This window comes from Oncorhynchus kisutch, unplaced genomic scaffold (assembly GCF_002021735.2).
Source record: "Oncorhynchus kisutch isolate 150728-3 unplaced genomic scaffold, Okis_V2 Okis07a-Okis12b_hom, whole genome shotgun sequence".
In the NCBI taxonomy this organism is placed as follows: Eukaryota; Metazoa; Chordata; class Actinopteri; order Salmoniformes; family Salmonidae; genus Oncorhynchus; species Oncorhynchus kisutch.
In genome coordinates this window covers 16,161,294-16,182,977 of record NW_022261984.1, presented here as the reverse complement: position 1 = coordinate 16,182,977, position 21,684 = coordinate 16,161,294, and the positions used below count along the sequence as shown (strand labels likewise).

Below are 21,684 nucleotides of genomic sequence, written 5' to 3'. Positions count from 1 at the left end.
ACAATGCATCTCATTTACATAAGTAGTCACACCCCTTTTGCCTTGACACTCCACTGTTGTGTGTGTATATACAATGTATCTCATTTACATAAGTAGTCACACCCCTTTTGCCTTGACACTCCACTGTTGGTGTATATACAATGTATCTCATTTACATAAGTAGTCACACCCCTTTTGCCTCGACACGCCACTGTTGGTGTATATACAATGTATCTCATTTACATAAGTAGTCACACCCCTTTTGCCTTGACACTCCACTGTTGTGTGTGTATATACAATGCATCTCATTTACATAAGTAGTCACACCCCTTTTGCCTTGACACTCCACTGTTGTGTGTGTATATACAATGCATCTCATTTACATAAGTAGTCACACCCCTTTTGCCTCGACACTCCACTGTTGTGTGTATATACATTGTATCTCATTTACATAAGTAGTCACTCCCCTTTTGCCTTGACACTCCACTGTTGTGTGTGTATATACAATGCATCTCATTTACATAAGTAGTCACACCCCTTTGATCATCCTTGATGTCACTACAACTTGATTGGAGTCCACCTGTGGCCAGTTGTAATGAGTTGGAACATGGAACACACCTGTCTATATAAGGTTCTACAATTGACAGAGCAGAAACTATACCAGGAAGTCCAGGGGACTGTCCGGAGATCTCTGAGAGAGAATTGTGATGAGGCATATATCTGGAGGAAAGGGTTATAAAACAACTTCTAGAGTTTTTTGAAAGTTTCCAAGAGCACATTGGTCTCCAGACGACCCAGACTCTGTCTAGAGCTCGCTGTCTGACCAAACGGGCAAGAAGGACCTCGGTCAGGGAGGGGACCAGGAACCCAATGACCACTCTGACAGAACTACCGAGTTCCCGAGGTGAGATGGGAGAACCTGCCAGAAGGACCTCGGTCAGGGAGGGGACCAGGAACCCAATGACCACTGACGGAACTACCGATTTCCCGAGGTGAGATGGGAGAAACTGCCAGAAGGACCTCGGTCAGGGAGGGGACCAGGAACCCACTGACCACTCTGACAGAACTACCGAGTTCCCGAGGTGAGATGGGAGAACCTGCCAGAAGGACCTTGGTCAGGGAGGGGACCAGGAACCCACTGACCACTCTGACAGAACTACCGAGTTCCCGAGGTGAGATGGGAGAACCTGCCAGAAGGACCTCGGTCAGGGAGGGGATCAGGAACCCAATGACCACTGACGGAACTACCGAGTTCCCGAGGTGAGATGGGAGAACCTGCCAGAAGGACCTCGGTCAGGGAGGGGACCAGGAACCCAATGACCACTGACGGAACTACCGAGTTCCCGAGGTGAGATGGGAGAACCTGCCAGAAGGACCTCGGTCAGGGAGGGGACCAGGAACCCACTGACCACTCTGACAGAACTACCGAGTTCCCGAGGTGAGATGGGAGAACCTGCCAGAAGGACCTCGGTCAGGGAGGGGACCAGGAACCCACTGACCACTCTGACAGAACTACCGAGTTCCCGAGGTGAGATGGGAGAACCTGCCAGAAGGACCTCGGTCAGGGAGGGGACCAGGAACCCAATGACCACTGACGGAACTACCGAGTTCCCGAGGTGAGATGGGAGAACCTGCCAGAAGGACCTCGGTCAGGGAGGGGACCAGGAACCCACTGACCACTCTGACAGAACTACCGAGTTCCCGAGGTGAGATGGGAGAACCTGCCAGAAGGACCTCGGTCAGGGAGGGGACCAGGAACCCACTGACCACTCTGACAGAACTACCGAGTTCCCGAGGTGAGATGGGAGAACCTGCCAGAAGGACCTCGGTCAGGGAGGGGACCAGGAACCCAATGACCACTGACGGAACTACCGAGTTCCCGAGGTGAGATGGGAGAACCTGCCAGAAGGACCTCGGTCAGGGAGGGGACCAGGAACCCACTGACCACTCTGACAGAACTACCGAGTTCCCGAGGTGAGATGGGAGAACCTGCCAGAAGGACCTCGGTCAGGGAGGGGACCAGGAACCCACTGACCACTCTGACAGAACTACCGAGTTCCCGAGGTGAGATGGGAGAACCTGCCAGAAGGACCTCGGTCAGGGAGGGGACCAGGAACCCAATGACCACTGACGGAACTACCGAGTTCCCGAGGTGAGATGGGAGAACCTGCCAGAAGGACCTCGGTCAGGGAGGGGACCAGGAACCCACTGACCACTCTGACAGAACTACCGAGTTCCCGAGGTGAGATGGGAGAACCTGCCAGAAGGACCTCGGTCAGGGAGGGGACCAGGAACCCACTGACCACTCTGACAGAACTACCGAGTTCCCGAGGTGAGATGGGAGAACCTGCCAGAAGGACCTCGGTCAGGGAGGGGACCAGGAACCCAATGACCACTGACGGAACTACCGAGTTCCCGAGGTGAGATGGGAGAACCTGCCAGAAGGACAACCGGTTTCTACAGCACTTCACCAATCTGGGCTTTATGGGGGAGTGGCCAGACGGAAGCCACTCCCTGATAAAAATCATAATAAAAAAGGCACATGACAGCACACCTGGAGATTGCAAAAAAGGCAAAAGAAAGACGAGGCAAAAGATTCTGTCCGGGCACAGCTCATCACCTGTCAAACACCGTCCTTACCGTGAAGCATGGTGGTGGCAGCATCATGCTATGGGGATGCTTTTCAGCAGCAGGGACTGGGGAGACTGGTAAGGATGGAGGGAACAATGAATGGAACCAAATACAGGCACATCCTTGATGAGAACCTGCTTGAGTGCAAACGACCTTAGACTGGGGGCGAAGATTTTACTGTTTTTCAGGGACTGGGAGACTAGTCAGGATCGAGGGAAAGATGAACGGAGCGAAGTACAGAGATCCTAGATGAGAACCTGCTTGAGTGCAAACGACCTTAGACTGGGGCGAAGATTTGCCAAAGCAACGCTGGAATGGCTTCAGAACAAGAATGTGAAAGTGCTTGAGTGGCCCAGCCAGACTTAAATCCCATTGAAAATCTGTGGAAAGACTTGAAGATTGCTGTTCACCGCCGCTCCCCATCTAACTTGACAGAGTTTAAGAAAATCTGCAAGGAACAATGGGAGAAAATCCAGACGTGCAAAGCTGATACAGACCTACCCAAGACGACTCAAAGCCGATACAGACCTAACCAAGACGACTCAAAGCTGATACAGACCTAACCAAGACGACTCAAAGCCGATACAGACCTACCCAAGACGACTCAAATCTGATGCAGACCTAACCAAGACGACTCAAATCTGATGCAGACCTAACCAAGACGACTCAAATCTGATGCAGACCCAACCAAGACGACTCAAATCTGATGCAGACCTAACCAAGACGACTCAAATCTGATGCAGACCCAACCAAGACGACTCAAATCTGATGCAGACCTAACCAAGACGACTCCAAGCTGATACAGACCTAACCAAGATGACTTAACAAAGGTGTTTCTACTAAGTATTGACTCGGGGGTGTGAATACTTAAGTCAATTAGACATTTATGTATTTCATCTTCAATAAATTAGCAAAAAAATATATATATATATGTTTTCACTTTGTCATTATGGGGTATTGTGATGTCATTATGGGGTACTGTGATGTCATTATGGGGTATTGTGATGTCATTATGGGGTGTTGTGATGTCATTATAGGGTATTGTGATGTCATTATAGGGTATTGTGATGCCATTATGGGGTATTGTGATGTCATTATGGGGTATTGTGATGTCATTATGGGGTACTGTGATGTCATTATGGGGTACTGTGATGTCATTATGGGGTATTGTGATGTCATTATGGGGTATTGTGATGTCATTATGGGGTACTGTGATGTCATTATGGGGTACTGTGATGTCATTATGGGGTACTGTGATGTCATTATGGGGTATTGTGATGTCATTATGGGGTATTGTGATGTCATTATGGGGTACTGTGATGTCATTATGGGGTATTGTGATGTCATTATGGGGTATTGTGATGTCATTATGGGGTATTGTGATGTCATTATGGGGTATTGTGATGTCATTATGGGGTACTGTGATGTCATTATGGGGTATTGTGATGTCATTATGGGGTATTGTGATGTCATTATGGGGTATTGTGATGTCATTATGGGGTATTGTGATGTCATTATGGGGTATTGTGATGTCATTATGGGGTATTGTGATGCCATTATGGGGTATTGTGGTGCCATTATGGGGTATTGTGATGCCATTATGGGGTATTGTGATTTCATTATGGGGTATTGTGATGTCATTATGGGGTATTGTGATGTCATTATGGGGTATTGTGATGTCATTATGGGGTATTGTGATGCCATTATGGGGTATTGTGATTTCATTATGGGGTATTGTGATTTCATTATGGGGTATTGTGATGTCATTATGGGGTATTGGGATGTCATTATGGGGTATTGGGATGTCATTATGGGGTATTGGGATGTCATTATGGGGTATTGTGATGCCATTATGGGGTATTGTGATGTCATTATGGGGTATTGTGATTTCATTATGGGGTATTGTGATGTCATTATGGGGTGTTGTGATGTCATTATGGGGTGTTGTGATGTCATTATAGGGTATTGTGATGCCATTATGGGGTATTGTGATGCCATTATGGGGTACTGTGATGCCATTATGGGGTACTGTGATGCCATTATGGGGTATTGTGATGCCATTATGGGGTATTGTGATGCCATTTATGGGGTATTGTGATGTCATTATGGGGTATTGTGATGTCATTATGGGGTATTGTGATGCCATTATGGGGTATTGTGGTGTCATTATGGGGTATTGTGATGCCATTATGGGGTATTGTGGTGTCATTATGGGGTATTGTGATGCCATTATGGGGTATTGTGATGCCATTATGGGGTATTGTGATTTCATTATGGGGTATTGTGATGTCATTATGGGGTATTGTGATGTCATTATGGGGTATTGTGATGTCATTATGGGGTATTGTGATGCCATTATGGGGTATTGTGATGTCATTATGGGGTATTGTGATGTCATTATGGGGTATTGTGATGTCATTATGGGGTATTGGGATGTCATTATGGGGTATTGGGATGTCATTATGGGGTATTGGGATGTCATTATGGGGTATTGGGATGTCATTATGGGGTATTGGGATGTCATTATGGGGTATTGTGATGTCATTATGGGGTGTTGTGATGTCATTATAGGGTATTGTGATGCCATTATGGGGTATTGTGATGCCATTATGGGGTATTGTGATGCCATTATGGGGTATTGTGATGTCATTATGGGGTACTGTGATGTCATTATGGGGTACTGTGATGCCATTATGGGGTACTGTGATGCCATTATGGGGTATTGTGATGCCATTATGGGGTATTGTGATGTCATTATGGGGTATTGTGATGCCATTATGGGGTATTGTGATGTCATTATGGGGTGTTGTGATGTCATTATGGGGTGTTGTGATGTCATTATGGGGTGTTGTGATGTCATTATGGGGTGTTGTGATGTCATTATGGGGTGTTGTGATGTCATTATGGGGTATTGTGATGTCATTATGGGGTATTGTGATGTCATTATGGGGTATTGTGTGGAGACGGGTGAGAAATACAATCTATTTAATCCATTTTGAATCCAGGCTGAAACACAATGTAGTCATGGAGACCTCATGTCAGCTGTAACCTAGCAACATAACATACAGGTGTGATTCATGTTCAGTAGTGGAGACTTAGTTCCTGGTGCTGTCGGTGCACAATAAGTCATGTTCAGTAGTATTGACTTAGTTCCTGGTGCTGTCGGTGCGTAGTAAGTCATGTTCAGTAGTGGAGACTTAGTTCCTGGTGCTGTCGGTGCACAGTAAGTCATGTTCAGTAGTGGAGACTTAGTTCCTGGTGCTCTCGGTGCGTAGTAAGTCATGTTCAGTAGTGGAGACTTAGTTCCTGGTGCTGTCGGTGCGTAGTAAGTCATGTTCAGTAGTGGTCATTCTAGTCTGGTCTCGGCAGGAAAACATCACAAACCAGGAACACTTTATTCCAGGGAACCTTAATTGTTACGACCCGTCCATCACGTTGGGCCCATCGAGGTGTGGTGACCTCACCGTCCATCACGTTGGCCCATTGAGGTGTGGTGACCTCACTGTCCATCACATTGGGCCCATAGAGGTGTGTTGACCTCACCGTCCATCATGTTGGGCCCATAGAGGTGTGGTGACCTCACCGTCCATCACGTTGGGCCCATAGAGGTGTGGCGACCTCACTGTCCATCACGTTGGGCCCATAGAGATGTGGTGACCTCACCGTCCATCACGTTGTCCCATCGAGGTGTGGTGACCTCATCGTCCATCACGTTGGCCCCATCGAGGTGTGGTGACCTCACCGTCCATCACGTTGGCCCCATCGAGGTGTGGTGACCTCACCGTCCATCACGTTGGGCCCATAGAGATATGGTGATCTCACCGTCCATCACGTTGGGCCCATAGAGGTGTGGCGACCTCACTGTCCATCACGTTGGGCCCATAGAGATGTGGTGACCTCACCATCCATCACGTTGTCCCATCGAGGTGTGGTGACCTCATCGTCCATCACGTTGGCCCCATCGAGGTGTGGTGACCTCACCGTCCATCACGTTGGCCCCATCGAGGTGTGGTGACCTCACCGTCCATCACGTTGGGCCCATAGAGATATGGTGATCTCACCGTCCATCACGTTGGGCCCATAGAGATATGGTGATCTCACCGTCCATCACGTTGGGCCCATAGAGATGTGGTGACCTCACCGTCCATCACGTTGGGCCCATAGAGATGTGGTGACCTCACCGTCCATCACGTTGGGCCCATAGAGATGTGGTGACCTCACCGTCCATCACGTTGGGCCCATAGAGATGTGGTGACCTCACCGTCCATCACGTTGGGCCCATAGAGATGTGGTGACCTCACCGTCCATCACGTTGGGCCCATAGAGATGTGGTGACCTCACCGTCCATCACGTTGGGCCCATAGAGATGTGGTGACCTCACCGTCCATCACGTTGGGCCCATAGAGATGTGGTGACCTCACCGTCCATCACGTTGGCCTATCGAGATGTGGTGACCTCACCGTCTGGCCCGGTCTGAACAGAACACCACACTTATTTGGTATTTTTATTAGGATCCCCATTAGCTGTTGCCAAAGCAGCAGCTACTCTTCCTAGGGTCCAAACAGAACACATAACACAGAACACAGAGCACAGAACACAGAGTACAGAACACAGAGCACAGAACACAGAGCACAGAACACAGAGTACAGAACACAGAACACAGAGCACAGAACACAGAGCACAGAACACAGAGCACAGAACACAGAACACAGAGCACAGAACACAGAGCACAGAACACAGAACACAGAACACAGAGCACAGAGCACAGAACACAGAGCACAGAACACAGAACACAGAGCACAGAACACAGAGCACAGAACACAGAGCACAGAGCACAGAACACAGAACACAGAGCACAGAACACAGAACACAGAGCACAGAGTACAGAACACAGAACACAGAGCACAGAGCACAGAACACAGAACACAGAGCACAGAACACAGAGCACAGAACACAGAGCACAGAACACAGAGCACAGAACACAGAGCACAGAACACAGAGCACAGAACACAGAGCACAGAACACAGAACACAGAGCACAGAACACAGAGCACAGAACACAGAGCACAGAACACAGAACACAGAACACAGAGCACAGAGCACAGAGCACAGAGCACAGAACACAGAACACAGAACACAGAACACAGAGCACAGAACACAGAGCACAGAGCACAGAACACAGAGCACAGAACACAGAGCACAGAACACAGAGCACAGAACACAGAGCACAGAACACAGAACACAGAGCACAGAACACAGAGCACAGAACACAGAACACAATTCAGAACATCAATAGACAAGAACAGCTCAAGAACAGAACTATATACATTATTAAAAAGGCTCATGTAGCCTCCATATCAACGCAAATACACACTATCTGGGTCCAATAGGGGAGAGGCGTTGTGCTGTGGGTCCAATAGGGGAGAGGCGTTGTGCTGTGGGTCCAATAGGGGAGAGGCGTTGTGCTGTGGGTCCAATAGGGGAGAGGCGTTGTGCTGTGGGTCCAATAGGGGAGAGGCGTTGTGCCGTGGGTCCAATAGGGGAGAGGCGTTGTGCCGTGGGTCCAATAGGGGAGAGGCGTTGTGCCGTGGGTCCAATAGGGGAGAGGCGTTGTGCTGTGGGTCCAATAGGGGAGAGGCGTTGTGCTGTGGGTCCAATAGGGGAGAGGCGTTGTGCTGTGGGTCCAATAGGGGAGAGGCGTTGTGCTGTGGGTCCAATAGGGAGAGGCGTTGTGCCGTGGGTCCAATAGGGGAGAGGCGTTGTGCCGTGGGTCCAATAGGGGAGAGGCGTTGTGCCGTGGGTCCAATAGGGGAGAGGCGTTGTGCTGTGGGTCAAATAGGGGAGAGGCGTTGTGCGTGGGTCCAATAGGGGAGAGGCGTTGTGCCGTGGGTCCAATAGGGGAGAGGCGTTGTGCCGTGGGTCCAATAGGGGAGAGGCGTTGTGCTGTGGGTCCAATAGGGGAGAGGCGTTGTGCTGTGGGTCCAATAGGGGAGAGGCGTTGTGCTGTGGGTCCAATAGGGGAGAGGCGTTGTGCTGTGGGTCCAATAGGGGAGAGGCGTTGTGCTGTGGGTCCAATAGGGGAGAGGCGTTGTGCTGTGGGTCCAATAGGGGAGAGGCGTTGTGCTGTGGGTCCAATAGGGGAGAGGCGTTGTGCTGTGGGTCCAATAGGGGAGAGGCGTTGTGCTGTGGGTCCAATAGGGAGAGGCGTTGTGCTGTGGGTCCAATAGGGGAGAGGCGTTGTGCTGTGGGTCCAATAGGGGAGAGGCGTTGTGCTGTGGGTCCAATAGGGGAGAGGCGTTGTGCTGTGGGTCCAATAGGGGAGAGGCGTTGTGCTGTGGGTCCAATAGGGGAGAGGCGTTGTGCTGTGGGTCCAATAGGGGAGAGGCGTTGTGCTGTGGGTCCAATAGGGAGAGGCGTTGTGCTCTGGGTCCAATAGGGGAGAGGCGTTGTGCTGTGGGTCCAATAGGGGAGAGGCGTTGTGCTGTGGGTCCAATAGGGGAGAGGCGTTGTGCTGTGGGTCCAATAGATAATAAATCCATATAATACTGTATATTTTGGATTTTCAACACAATTGTTTCTTGTAAAAAGAAGTGAAGCAGTCAGTCTTTCCTCAACTCTGAACCAAGAGAGACTGGCTGCATAGTATTAATATCAGCCCTCTGATGACAATGAAGAGCAGAACGTTACGCTCTGTTCTGGACCAGCTGCAGCTTCACTAGGTCTTCCTTTGAAGCACTGGAACCACACGACTGGACAATAATCAAGATTAGACAAAACTAGAGCCTGCAGGACTTGCTTTGTGGAGGGTGTTATCAAAAAAGCAGAGCATCTCTTTATTACGGCCCAGACCTCTCCCCATCTTTACAACCACCGAATCAATGTTTTGATCATGACAGTTTACAATCTAAGGTGACGCCAAGTAATTTAGTCTCCTCAACTTGTTCAACAGCCTCACCATTCATTACCAGATTCAGCTGAGGTCTAGAACATAGGGAATGATTTGTACCAAATACAAGACGCTCTTAGTTTTAGAGATGTTCAGGACCAGTTTGTTACTGGCCACCCATTCTAATGTATTGTTATGTACTTTATCATGGGTTTGATTCATCACGGGGCGCCAGGGTAGTGGTTAGAGTGGAGGGGCGGCAGGGTAGTGGTTAGAGTGGAGGGGCGGAGGGGCGCCAGGGTAGTGGTTAGAGTGGAGGGGCGGAGGGGCGCCTAGTGGTTAGAGTGGAGGGGCGGCAGGGTAGTGGTTAGAGTGGAGGGGCGGAGGGGCGGCAGGGTAGTGGTTAGAGTGGAGGGGTGGCAGGGTAGTGGTTAGAGTGGAGGGGCGGCAGGGTAGTGGTTAGAGTGGAGGGGCGGCAGGGTAGTGGTTAGAGTGGAGGGGCGGCAGGGTAGTGGTTAGAGTGGAGGGGCGGCAGGGTAGTGGTTAGAGTGGAGGGGCGGAGGGGCGCCAGGGTAGTGGTTAGAGTGGAGGGGCGGCAGGGTAGTGGTTAGAGTGGAGGGGCGGCAGGGTAGCCTAGTGGTTAGAGTGGAGGGGCGGCAGGGTAGTGGTTAGAGTGGAGGGGCGGAGGGGCGCCAGGGTAGTGGTTAGAGTGGAGGGGCGGAGTTTAGTTTTAGAGATGTTCAGGACCAGTTTGTTACTGGCCACCCATTCTAATGTATTGTTATGTACTTTATCATGGGTTTGATTCATCACGGGGCGGCAGGGTAGTGGTTAGAGTGGAGGGGCGGCAGGGTAGTGGTTAGAGTGGAGGGGTGGCAGGGTAGTGGTTAGAGTGGAGGGGCGGAGTTTAGTTTTAGAGATGTTCAGGACCAGTTTGTTACTGGCCACCCATTCTAATGTATTGTTATGTACTTTATCATGGGTTTGATTCATCACGGGGCGGCAGGGTAGTGGTTAGAGTGGAGGGGCGGCAGGGTAGTGGTTAGAGTGGAGGGGCGGAGGGGCGCCAGGGTAGTGGTTAGAGTGGAGGGGCGGCAGGGTAGTGGTTAGAGTGGAGGGGCGGCAGGGTAGTGGTTAGAGTGGAGGGGTGGCAGGGTAGACTAGTGGTTAGAGTGTAGAGGAGGTAGGGTAGTGGTTAGAGTGGAGGGGCGGAGGGGCGCCAGACTAGTGGTTAGAGTGGAGGGGCGGAGGGGCGCCAGACTAGTGGTTAGAGTGGAGGGGCGCCAGGGTAGTGGTTAGAGTGGAGGGGCGCCAGGGTAGTGGTTAGAGTGGAGGGGCGCCAGGGTAGTGGTTAGAGTGGAGGGGCGCCAGGGTAGTGGTTAGAGTGGAGGGGCGGCAGGGTAGACTAGTGGTTAGAGTGTAGAGGAGGTAGGGTAGTGGTTAGAGTGGAGGGGCGGAGGGGCGCCAGACTAGTGGTTAGAGTGGAGGGGCGGAGGGGCGCCAGACTAGTGGTTAGAGTGGAGGGGCGCCAGGGTAGTGGTTAGAGTGGAGGGGCGCCAGGGTAGTGGTTAGAGTGGAGGGGCGCCAGGGTAGTGGTTAGAGTGGAGGGGCGCCAGGGTAGTGGTTAGAGTGGAGGGGCGGCAGGGTAGTGGTTAGAGTGGAGGGGCGGAGGGGCGCCAGGGTAGTGGTTAGAGTGGAGGGGCGGCAGGGTAGTGGTTCGAGTGGAGGGGCGGAGGGGCGCCAGGGTAGTGGTTAGAGTGGAGGGGCGCCAGGGTAGTGGTTAGAGTGGAGGGGCGGAGGGGCGCCAGGGTAGACTAGTGGTTAGAGTGGAGGGGCGCCAGGGTAGTGGTTAGAGTGGAGGGGTGGAGGGGCGCCAGGGTAGACTAGTGGTTAGAGTGGAGGGGCGGCAGGGTAGTGGTTAGAGTGGAGGGGCGGAGGGGCGCCAGGGTAGACTAGTGGTTAGAGTGGAGGGGCGCCAGGGTAGTGGTTAGAGTGGAGGGGCGGAGGGGCGCCAGGGTAGACTAGTGGTTAGAGTGGAGGGGCGGCAGGGTAGACTAGTGGTTAGAGTGGAGGGGCGGCAGGGTAGTGGTTAGAGTGGAGGGGCGCCAGGGTAGTGGTTAGAGTGGAGGGGTGGCAGGGTAGTGGTTAGAGTGTAGAGGAGGTAGGGTAGCCTAGTGGTTAGAGTGGAGGGGCGCCAGGGTAGACTAGTGGTTAGAGTGTAGAGGAGGTAGGGTAGCCTAGTGGTTAGAGTGGAGGGGCGCCAGGGTAGTGGTTAGAGTGGAGGGGGCGGCAGGGTAGTGGTTAGAGTGGAGGGGCGCCAGGGTAGTGGTTAGAGTGGAGGGGCGCCAGGGTAGTGGTTAGAGTGGAGGGGCGGAGGGGCGCCAGGGTAGTGGTTAGAGTGGAGGGGCGCCAGGGTAGACTAGTGGTTAGAGTGGAGGGGCGCCAGGGTAGTGGTTAGAGTGGAGGGGCGGCAGGGTAGTGGTTAGAGTGGAGGGGCGGCAGGGTAGCCTAGTGGTTAGAGTGGAGGGGCGGCAGGGTAGTGGTTAGAGTGGAGGGGCGGCAGGGTAGACTAGTGGTTAGAGTGGAGGGGTGGAGGGGCGCCAGGGTAGTGGTTAGAGTGGAGGGGCGGAGGGGCGCCAGGGTAGACTAGTGGTTAGAGTGGAGGGGTGGAGGGGCGCCAGGGTAGTGGTTAGAGTGGAGGGGCGGCAGGGTAGACTAGTGGTTAGAGTGGAGGGGCGCCAGGGTAGACTAGTGGTTAGAGTGGAGGGGCGCCAGGGTAGACTAGTGGTTAGAGTGGAGGGGCGGCAGGGTAGTGGTTAGAGTGTAGAGGAGGTAGGGTAGCCTAGTGGTTAGAGTGTAGAGGAGGCAGGTAGTCTAGTGGTTAGAGTGTAGAGGAGGCAGGTAGCCTAGTGGTTAGAGTGTAGAGGAGGCAGGTAGCCTAGTGGTTAGAGTGTAGAGGAGGTAGGGTAGCCTAGTGGTTAGAGTGGGGGGGCGGCAGGGTAGACTAGTGGTTAGAGTGGAGGGGCGGCAGGGTAGACTAGTGGTTAGAGTGGAGGGGCGGCAGGGTAGCCTAGTGGTAAGAGTGGAGGGGCGGCAGGGTAGCCTAGTGGTTAGAGTGGAGGGGCGGAGGGGCGCCAGGGTAGTCTAGTGGTTAGAGTGGAGGGGAGGCAGGTAGCCTAGTGGTTAGAGTGGAGGGGAGGCAGGTAGACTAGTGGTTAGAGTGTAGAGGAGGCAGGTAGTCTAGTGGTTAGAGTGTAGAGGAGGCAGGTAGCCTAGTGGTTAGAGTGTAGAGGAGGCAGGTAGCCTAGTGGTTAGAGTGTAGAGGAGGTAGGGTAGCCTAGTGGTTAGAGTGGGGGGGGCGGCAGGGTAGACTAGTGGTTAGAGTGGAGGGGCGGCAGGGTAGACTAGTGGTTAGAGTGGAGGGGCGGCAGGGTAGCCTAGTGGTAAGAGTGGAGGGGCGGCAGGGTAGCCTAGTGGTTAGAGTGGAGGGGCGGAGGGGCGCCAGGGTAGTCTAGTGGTTAGAGTGGAGGGGAGGCAGGTAGCCTAGTGGTTAGAGTGGAGGGGAGGCAGGTAGACTAGTGGTTAGAGTGGAGGGGCGGCAGGGTAGACTAGTGGTTAGAGTGGAGGGGCGGAGGGGCGCCAGGGTAGACTAGTGGTTAGAGTGGAGGGGCGGAGGGGCGCCTGGGTAGCCTAGTGGTTAGAGTGTAGAGGTGGCAGGGTAGACTAGTGGTTAGAGTGTAGAGGTGGCAGGGTAGACTAGTGGTTAGAGTGGAGGGGTGGCAGGGTAGCCTAGTGGTTAGAGTGGAGGGGTGGCAGGGTAGACTAGTGGTTAGAGTGGAGGGGTGGCAGGGTAGACTAGTGGTTAGAGTGGAGGGGCGCCAGGGTAGACTAGTGGTTAGAGTGGAGGGGCGGCAGGGTAGCCTAGTGGTTAGAGTGGAGGGGCGGCAGGGTAGCCTAGTGGTTAGAGTGGAGGGGCGCCAGGGTAGCCTAGTGGTTAGAGTGGAGGGGCGGCAGGGTAGACTAGTGGTTAGAGTGGAGGGGCGGCAGGGTAGACTAGTGGTTAGAGTGGAGGGGCGCCAGGGTAGCCTAGTGGTTAGAGTGGAGGGGCGGCAGGGTAGCCTAGTGGTTAGAGTGGAGGGGCGGAGGGGCGCCAGGGTAGCCTAGTGGTTAGAGTGGAGGGGCGGCAGGGTAGACTCTAGTGGTTAGAGTGGAGGGGCGGCAGGGTAGCCTAGTGGTTAGAGTGGAGGGGCGGAGGGGCGCCAGGGTAGACTAGTGGTTAGAGTGGAGGGGCGGAGGGGCGCCAGGGTAGACTAGTGGTTAGAGTGTAGAGGAGGCAGGGTAGACTAGTGGTTAGAGTGGAGGGGCGGCAGGGTAGACTAGTGGTTAGAGTGGAGGGGCGGCAGGGTAGCCTAGTGGTTAGAGTTGAGGGGCGGCAGGGTAGACTAGTGGTTAGAGTGGAGGGGCGCCAGGGTAGCCTAGTGGTTAGAGTGGAGGGGCGCCAGGGTAGCCTAGTGGTTAGAGTGGAGGGGCGCCAGGGTAGCCTAGTGGTTAGAGTGGAGGGGCGGCAGGGTAGCCTAGTGGTTAGAGTGGAGGGGTGGCAGGGTAGCCTAGTGGTTAGAGTGGAGGGGCGCCAGGGTAGACTAGTGGTTAGAGTGGAGGGGCGGCAGGGTAGCCTAGTGGTTAGAGTGGAGGGGCGGCAGGGTAGCCTAGTGGTTAGAGTGGAGGGGCGGAGGGGCGCCAGGGTAGCCTAGTGGTTAGAGTGGAGGGGCGGCAGGGTAGCCTAGTGGTTAGAGTGGAGGGGCGCCAGGGTAGCCTAGTGGTTAGAGTGGAGGGGCGCCAGGGTAGACTAGTGGTTAGAGTGGAGGGGGCGCCAGGGTAGCCTAGTGGTTAGAGTGGAGGGGCGCCAGGGTAGCCTAGTGGTTAGAGTGGAGGGGCTGCAGGGTAGCCTAGTGGTTAGAGTGGAGGGGCGCCAGGGTAGCCTAGTGGTTAGAGTGGAGGGGCGGCAGGGTAGACTAGTGGTTAGAGTGGAGGGGCGCCAGGGTAGACTAGTGGTTAGAGTGGAGGGGCGGCAGGGTAGACTAGTGGTTAGAGTGGAGGGGCGGCAGGGTAGCCTAGTGGTTAGAGTGGAGGGGTGGCAGGGTAGCCTAGTGGTTAGAGTGGAGGGGCGGCAGGGTAGCCTAGTGGTTAGAGTGGAGGGGGCGGCAGGGTAGACTAGTGGTTAGAGTGGAGGGGCGGCAGGGTAGACTAGTGGTTAGAGTGGAGGGGCGGCAGGGTAGACTAGTGGTTAGAGTGGAGGGGCGGCAGGGTAGACTAGTGGTTAGAGTGGAGGGGCGGCAGGGTAGACTAGTGGTTAGAGTGGAGGGGCGGCAGGGGTAGCCTAGTGTTAGAGTGGAGGGGTGGCAGGGTAGCCTAGTGGTTAGAGTGGAGGGGTGGCAGGGTAGCCTAGTGGTTAGAGTGGAGGGGTGGCAGGGTAGCCTAGTGGTTAGAGTGGAGGGGTGGCAGGGTGCCTAGTGGTTAGAGTGGGGGGCGGCAGGGTAGACTAGTGGTTAGAGTGGAGGGGCGGCAGGGTAGCCTAGTGGTTAGAGTGGAGGGGCGGCAGGGTAGCCTAGTGGTTAGAGTGGAGGGGCGGCAGGGTAGCCTAGTGGGTTAGAGTGGAGGGGGCGCCAGGGTAGCCTAGTGGTTAGAGTGGAGGGGCGGCAGGGTAGCCTAGTGGTTAGAGTGGAGGGGCGGCAGGGTAGCCTAGTGGTTAGATTTGAGGGGCGTCAGGGTAGCCTAGTGGTTAGAGTGGAGGGGCGGCAGGGTAGCCTAGTGGTTAGAGTGGAGGGGCGGCAGGGTAGCCTAGTGGTTAGAGTGGAGGGGTGGCAGGGTAGCCTAGTGGTTAGAGTGGAGGGGCGGCAGGGTAGCCTAGTGGTTAGAGTGGAGGGGCGGCAGGGTAGCCTAGTGGTAAGAGTGGAGGGGCGGCAGGGTAGCCTAGTGGTTAGAGTGGAGGGGCGGCAGGGTACACTAGTGGTTAGAGTGGAGGGGCGGCAGGGTAGCCTAGTGGTTAGAGTGGAGGGGCGGCAGGGTAGCCTAGTGGTTAGAGTGGAGGGGCGGCAGGGTAGACTAGTGGTTAGAGTGGAGGGGCGGCAGGGTAGACTAGTGGTTAGAGTGGAGGGGCGGCCGGGTAGCCTAGTGGTTAGAGTGGAGGGGCGGCAGGGTAGCCTAGTGGTTAGAGTGGAGGGGCGGCAGGGTAGACTAGTGGTTAGAGTGGAGGGGCGGCAGGGTAGCCTAGTGGTTAGAGTGTAGGGGTGGCAGGGTGCCTAGTGGTTAGAGTGGAGGGGCGGCAGGGTAGACTTGTGGTTAGAGTGGAGGGGCGGCAGGGTAGCCTAGTGGTTAGAGTGGAGGGGTGGCAGGGTAGCCTAGTGGTTAGAGTGGAGGGGTGGCAGGGTAGCCTAGTGGTTAGAGTGGAGGGGTGGCAGGGTAGCCTAGTGGTTAGAGTGGAGGGGCGGCAGGGTAGCCTAGTGGTTAGAGCGTTGAACTAGTAACGGAAAGGTTGCAAGTTCGAATCCCCGAGCTGACAAGGTACAAATCTGTCGTTCTGCCCCTGAACAGGCAGTTAACTCACTGTTCCTAGGCCGTCATTGAAAATAAGAATTTGTTCTTAACTGTCTGGTTAAATAAAGGTAAAGAAAATTCCTGCTGCTATACCAAAAAATGTAAGCACCCATGACAAAGTCTCCCTCCCTCTTTGCCTCCCTCCCTCTTTCCCTCCCTCCCTCCCTCTTTCCCTCCCTCCCTCCCTCTTTCCCTCCCTCCCTCTTTCCCTCCCTCTCTCCTCCAGGTCCCTGAGATCATCAGTACGCTGCGTCAGGCCGGGAAGAGCTCGGCGCGCAACGATGACCTCGCAGTGCCCAAACCCGCCGCCTCTTCCTCAGAAGACTGTACTCCGTCCGCGTCGTCGGCCTTCGGCGCGGCCACCATGTTCGCCAAGAGGTTTGAGGTTCTGTTCTGTGGAAGAGTGACCGTCGCTCACAAGAAAGCCCCGCCCGCTTTGATTGACGAGTGCATCGAGAAATTCAGCCAATCCGTAGGGGCCGGGGGGCGATCCTAAACCAGATAGCGGCGGTGGATTGGTGGACGGGTTGCGGAGAGGTCTGGCCTTACCAACGCTAACGCGAAATGGAGGAACGGGGGATGGAGAGGTCAGGGGAGGAGGATACGGTGCCTCTAGTGGTGGGAGGCCGGTGGTGTTCAAACCAGACCCCAGTTTCCCCTGCCTCCGGGCCCTGGATGAGAACGGACTGTCACCTGAACTACACACACACACCGCTGGGGTCCAGCCCACCAGTCTACAGGAGAACAGGACCATGCTGTTCATGGTAACTTACACACACACACACACACACACCGCTGGGGTCCAGCCCACCAGTCTACAGGAGAACAGGACCATGCTGTTCATGATAACTAACACACACACACACACACGTACACACCCACACACACACCGCTGGGGTCCAGCCCACCAGTCTACAGGAGAACAGGACCATGCTGTTCATGGTAACTAACACACACACACACACACACACACAACATCCTTATGACTCAGCAAGTCCCGGTGACCCCTACAACACACACTCAGGGTGACTCCACAGTGGTTGACCCTAGGTACCCCTCTGCCACCCTGTTTCCTGTCCAGGAAGGAAGTGGTCAGCATGGAACCAGGAAGGAGAACAGGGAGCCGTCCAACACAGCAGACACACATCTATAATAATACCCTCACGCCATCCTGTCTGTCGCTACCGGCAACACAGACACACACACACACACACACACACACACACACAACACACACACACACACACACACCAGCGCCTCATCCACATGACATCATGTATGTCTCTCTCTGGCTTTCGCCCAAACAGAAATGCTGCCTCAACCATGCGATCACACACTCCTCACCACAGCCCTGTGTTTAACACACACACACACTAACCGTATACATCAATGATGATCATGCTGCTCCTTTACCTGCTGCTCCTTTACACATGCTGCTCCTTTACACCTGCTGCTCCTTTACACCTGCTGCTCCTTTACCTGCTGCTCCTTTACACATGCTGCTCCTTTACACATGCTGCTCCTTTACACATGCTGCTCCTTTACACATGCTGCTCCTTTACCTGCTGCTCCTTTACACATGCTGCTCCTTTACCTGCTGCTCCTTTACACATGCTGCTCCTTTACACATGCTGCTCCTTTACCTGCTGCTCCTTTACACATGCTGCTCCTTTACACATGCTGCTCCTTTACATGCTGCTCCTTTACACCTGCTGCTCCTTTACACCTGCTGCTCCTTTACACATGCTGCTCCTTTACCTGCTGCTCCTTTACACATGCTGCTCCTTTACACATGCTGCTCCTTTACCTGCTGCTCCTTTACACATGCTGCTCCTTTACCTGCTGCTCCTTTACCTGCTGCTCCTTTACCTGCTGCTCCTTTACATGCTGCTCCTTACATGCTGCTCCTTTACACATGCTGCTCCTTTACCTGCTGCTCCTTTACATGCTGCTCCTTTACATGCTGCTCCTTTACATGCTGCTCCTTTACACATGCTGCTCCTTTACACATGCTGCTCCTTTACACATGCTGCTCCTTTACCTGCTGCTCCTTTACACATGCTGCTCCTTTACACATGCTGCTCCTTTACCTGCTGCTCCTTTACACATGCTGCTCCTTACCTGCTGCTCCTTTACATGCTGCTCCTTTACCTGCTGCTCCTTTACACATGCTGCTCCTTTACACATGCTGCTCCTTTACCTGCTGCTCCTTTACCTGCTGCTCCTTTACCTGCTGCTCCTTTACACATGCTGCTCCTTTACCTGCTGCTCCTTTACATGCTGCTCCTTTACCTGCTGCTCCTTTACACATGCTGCTCCTTTACACATGCTGCTCCTTTACACATGCTGCTCCTTTACCTGCTGCTCCTTTACACATGCTGCTCCTTTACCTGCTGCTCCTTTACACATGCTGCTCCTTTACCTGCTGCTCCTTTACCTGCTGCTCCTTTACCTGCTGCTCCTTTACATGCTGCTCCTTTACACATGCTGCTCCTTTACACATGCTGCTCCTTTACCTGCTGCTCCTTTACATGCTGATCCTTTACATGCTGCTCCTTTACCTGCTGCTCCTTTACACATGCTGCTCCTTTACACATGCTGCTCCTTTACCTGCTGCTCCTTTACACATGCTGCTCCTTTACATGCTGCTCCTTTACACATGCTGCTCCTTTACACATGCTGCTCCTTTACCTGCTGCTCCTTTACATGCTGCTCCTTTACACATGCTGCTCCTTTACCTGCTTTACCATGCTGCTCCTTTACCTGCTGCTACTTTACACATTGCTGCTCCTTTACACATGCTGCTCCTTTACCTGCTGCTCCTTTACCACATGCTGCTCCTTTACCTGCTGCTCCTTTACACATGCTGCTCCTTTACCTGCTGCTCCTTTACACATGCTGCTCCTTTACCTGCTGCTCCTTTACCTGCTGCTCCTTTACATGCTGCTCTTTACATGGCTGCTCCTTTACACAAATGCCTGCTTCCTTTACACATGCTGCTCCCTTACACATGCCTGCCCTTTACGCTGCTGCTCCTTTTTCCTGCTGCTCCGTTACTGCTGCTCCTTACACATGCTGCTCCTTTACAAATGGCTGCTTCCTTTTACACATGCTGGCTTCCTTTACACATGCTGCTCCTTTACACATGCTGCTCCTTTAACACATGCTGCTCGCTTACACATGCTGCTCCTTACACAATGCTGGCCTCCTTTACACATGCTGCTCCTTTAAACATATGCTGCTCCTTTACATGCTGCTCCTTTACCCCGCTGCTCCTTTACACATGCTGCTCCTTTACACATGCTGCTCCTTTACATGCTGCTCCTTTACCTGCTGCTCCTTTACACATGCTGCTCCTTTACACATGCTGCTCCTTTACACATGCTGCTCCTTTACATGCTGCTCCTTTACACGTGCTGCTCCTTTACCTGCTGCTCCTTTACACATGCTGCTCCTTTACCTGCTGCTCCTTTACATGCTGCTCCTTTACCTGCTGCTCCTTTACACATGCTGCTCCTTTAAATGCTGCTCCTTTACACATGCTGCTCCTTTACACATGCTGCTCTTTACACATGCTGCTCCTTTACACATGCTGCTCCTTTACCTGCTGCTCCTTTACACATGCTGCTCCTTTACATGCTGCTCCTTTACACATGCTGCTCCTTTACCTGCTGCTCCTTTACCTGCTGCTCCTTTACCTGCTGCTCCTTTACACATGCTGCTCCTTTACACATGCTGCTCCTTTACCTGCTGCTCCTTTACCTGCTGCTCCTTTACACATGCTGCTCCTTTACACATGCTGCTCCTTTACCTGCTGCTCTCCTTTACACATGCTGCTCCTTTACATGCTGCTCCTTTACATGCTGCTCCTTACACATGCTGCTCCTTTACACATGCTGCTCCTTTACCTGCTGCTTCCTTTACCTGCTGCTCCTTTACACATGCTGCTCCTTTACCTGCTGCTCCTTTACACATGCTGCTCCTTTACACATGCTGCTCCTTTACACATGCTGCTCCTTTACACATGCTGCTCCTTTACACATGCTGCTCCTTTATCTGCTGCTCCTTTACATGCTGCTCCTTTACCTGCTAATCCTTTACCTGCTGCTCCTTACCTGCTGCTCCTTTACACATGCTGCTCCTTTACACCCTGCTGCTCCTTTACACCTGCTGCTCCTTTACACATGCTGCTCCTTTACCTGCTGCTCCTTACATGCTGCTCCTTTACACATGCTGCTCCTTTACACATGCTGCTCCTTTACACATGCTGCTCCTTTACCTGCTGCTCCTTTACACATGCTTCTCCTTTACACATGCTGCTCCTTTACCTGCTGCTCCTTTACCTGCTGCTCCTTTACACATGCTGCTCCTTTACACATGCTGCTCCTTTACCTGCTGCTCCTTTACACATGCTGCTCCTTTACACATGCTGCTCCTTTACACATGCTGCTCCTTTACACATGCTGCTCCTTTACACATGCTGCTCCTTTACATGCTGCTCCTTTACATGCTGCTCCTTTACACATGGTGCTCCTTTACCTGCTGCTCCTTTACACATGCTGCTCCTTTACACATGCTGCTCCTTTACACATGCTGCTCCTTTACCAGCTGCTCCTTTATTTGCTGCTCCTTTACACATGCTGCTCCTTTACCTGCTGCTCCTTTACATGCTGCTTCCTTTACACATGCTCCTCCTTTACACATGCTGCTCCTTTACACATGCTGCTCCTTTAAAAAGCTGCTCCTTACCCTGCTGCTCCTTTACCTGCTGCTCCTTTACATGCTGCTCCTTTACACATGCTGCTCCTTTACACATGCTGATCCTTTACCTGCTGCTCCTTTACACATCTGCTCCTTTACATGCTGCTCCTTTACATGCTGCTCCTTTACCTGCTGCTCCTTTACACATGCTGATCCTTTACACATGCTGCTCCTTTACATGCTGCTCCTTTACACATGCTGCTCCTTTACACATGCTGCTCCTTTACCTGCTGCTCCTTTACACATGCTGCTCCTTTACCTGCTGCTCCTTTACACATGCTGCTCATTTACCTGCTGCTCCTTTACACATGCTGCTCCTTTACCTGCTGCTCCTTTACCTGCTGCTCCTTTACATGCTGCTCCTTTACATGCTGCTCCTTTACACATGCTGCTCCTTTACACATGCTGCTCCTTTACACATGCTGCTCCTTTACACATGCTGCTCCTTTACACATGCTGCTCCTTTACCTGCTGCTCCTTTACCTGCTGCTCCTTTACATATGCTGCTCCTTTACCTGCTGCTCCTTTACACATGCTGCTCCTTTACACATGCTGCTCCTTTACACATGCTGCTCCTTTACATGCTGCTCCTTTACCTGCTGCTCCTTTACCTGCTGCTCCTTTACCTGCTGCTCCTTTACACATGCTGCTCCTTTACACATGCTGCTCCTTTACATGCTGCTCCTTTACACATGCTGCTCCTTTACCTGCTGCTCCTTTACACATGCTGCTCCTTTACCTGCTGCTCCTTTACATGCTGCTCCTTTACCTGCTGCTCCTTTACACATGCTGCTCCTTTACACATGCTGCTCCTTTACCTGCTGCTCCTTTACA

The 21,684-nt window shown here is 53.2% G+C and overlaps 1 protein-coding gene across 1 annotated transcript in view; it reads left to right on the top strand.

Moving 5' to 3' along the window:
* The first annotated feature begins 1,156 nt into the window (after positions 1 to 1,156).
* Positions 1,157 to 21,684, top strand: part of LOC116360086 (TBC1 domain family member 1) — a 98,907-nt gene continuing 78,379 nt past the window's right edge. Inside the window, 4 exon segments of the mRNA XM_074933808.1 lie at positions 1,157 to 1,239; positions 6,257 to 6,382; positions 16,282 to 16,575; positions 16,577 to 16,853. Of these exon segments, the coding sequence (XP_074789909.1) occupies positions 1,157 to 1,239; positions 6,257 to 6,382; positions 16,282 to 16,575; positions 16,577 to 16,853 (780 nt within the window).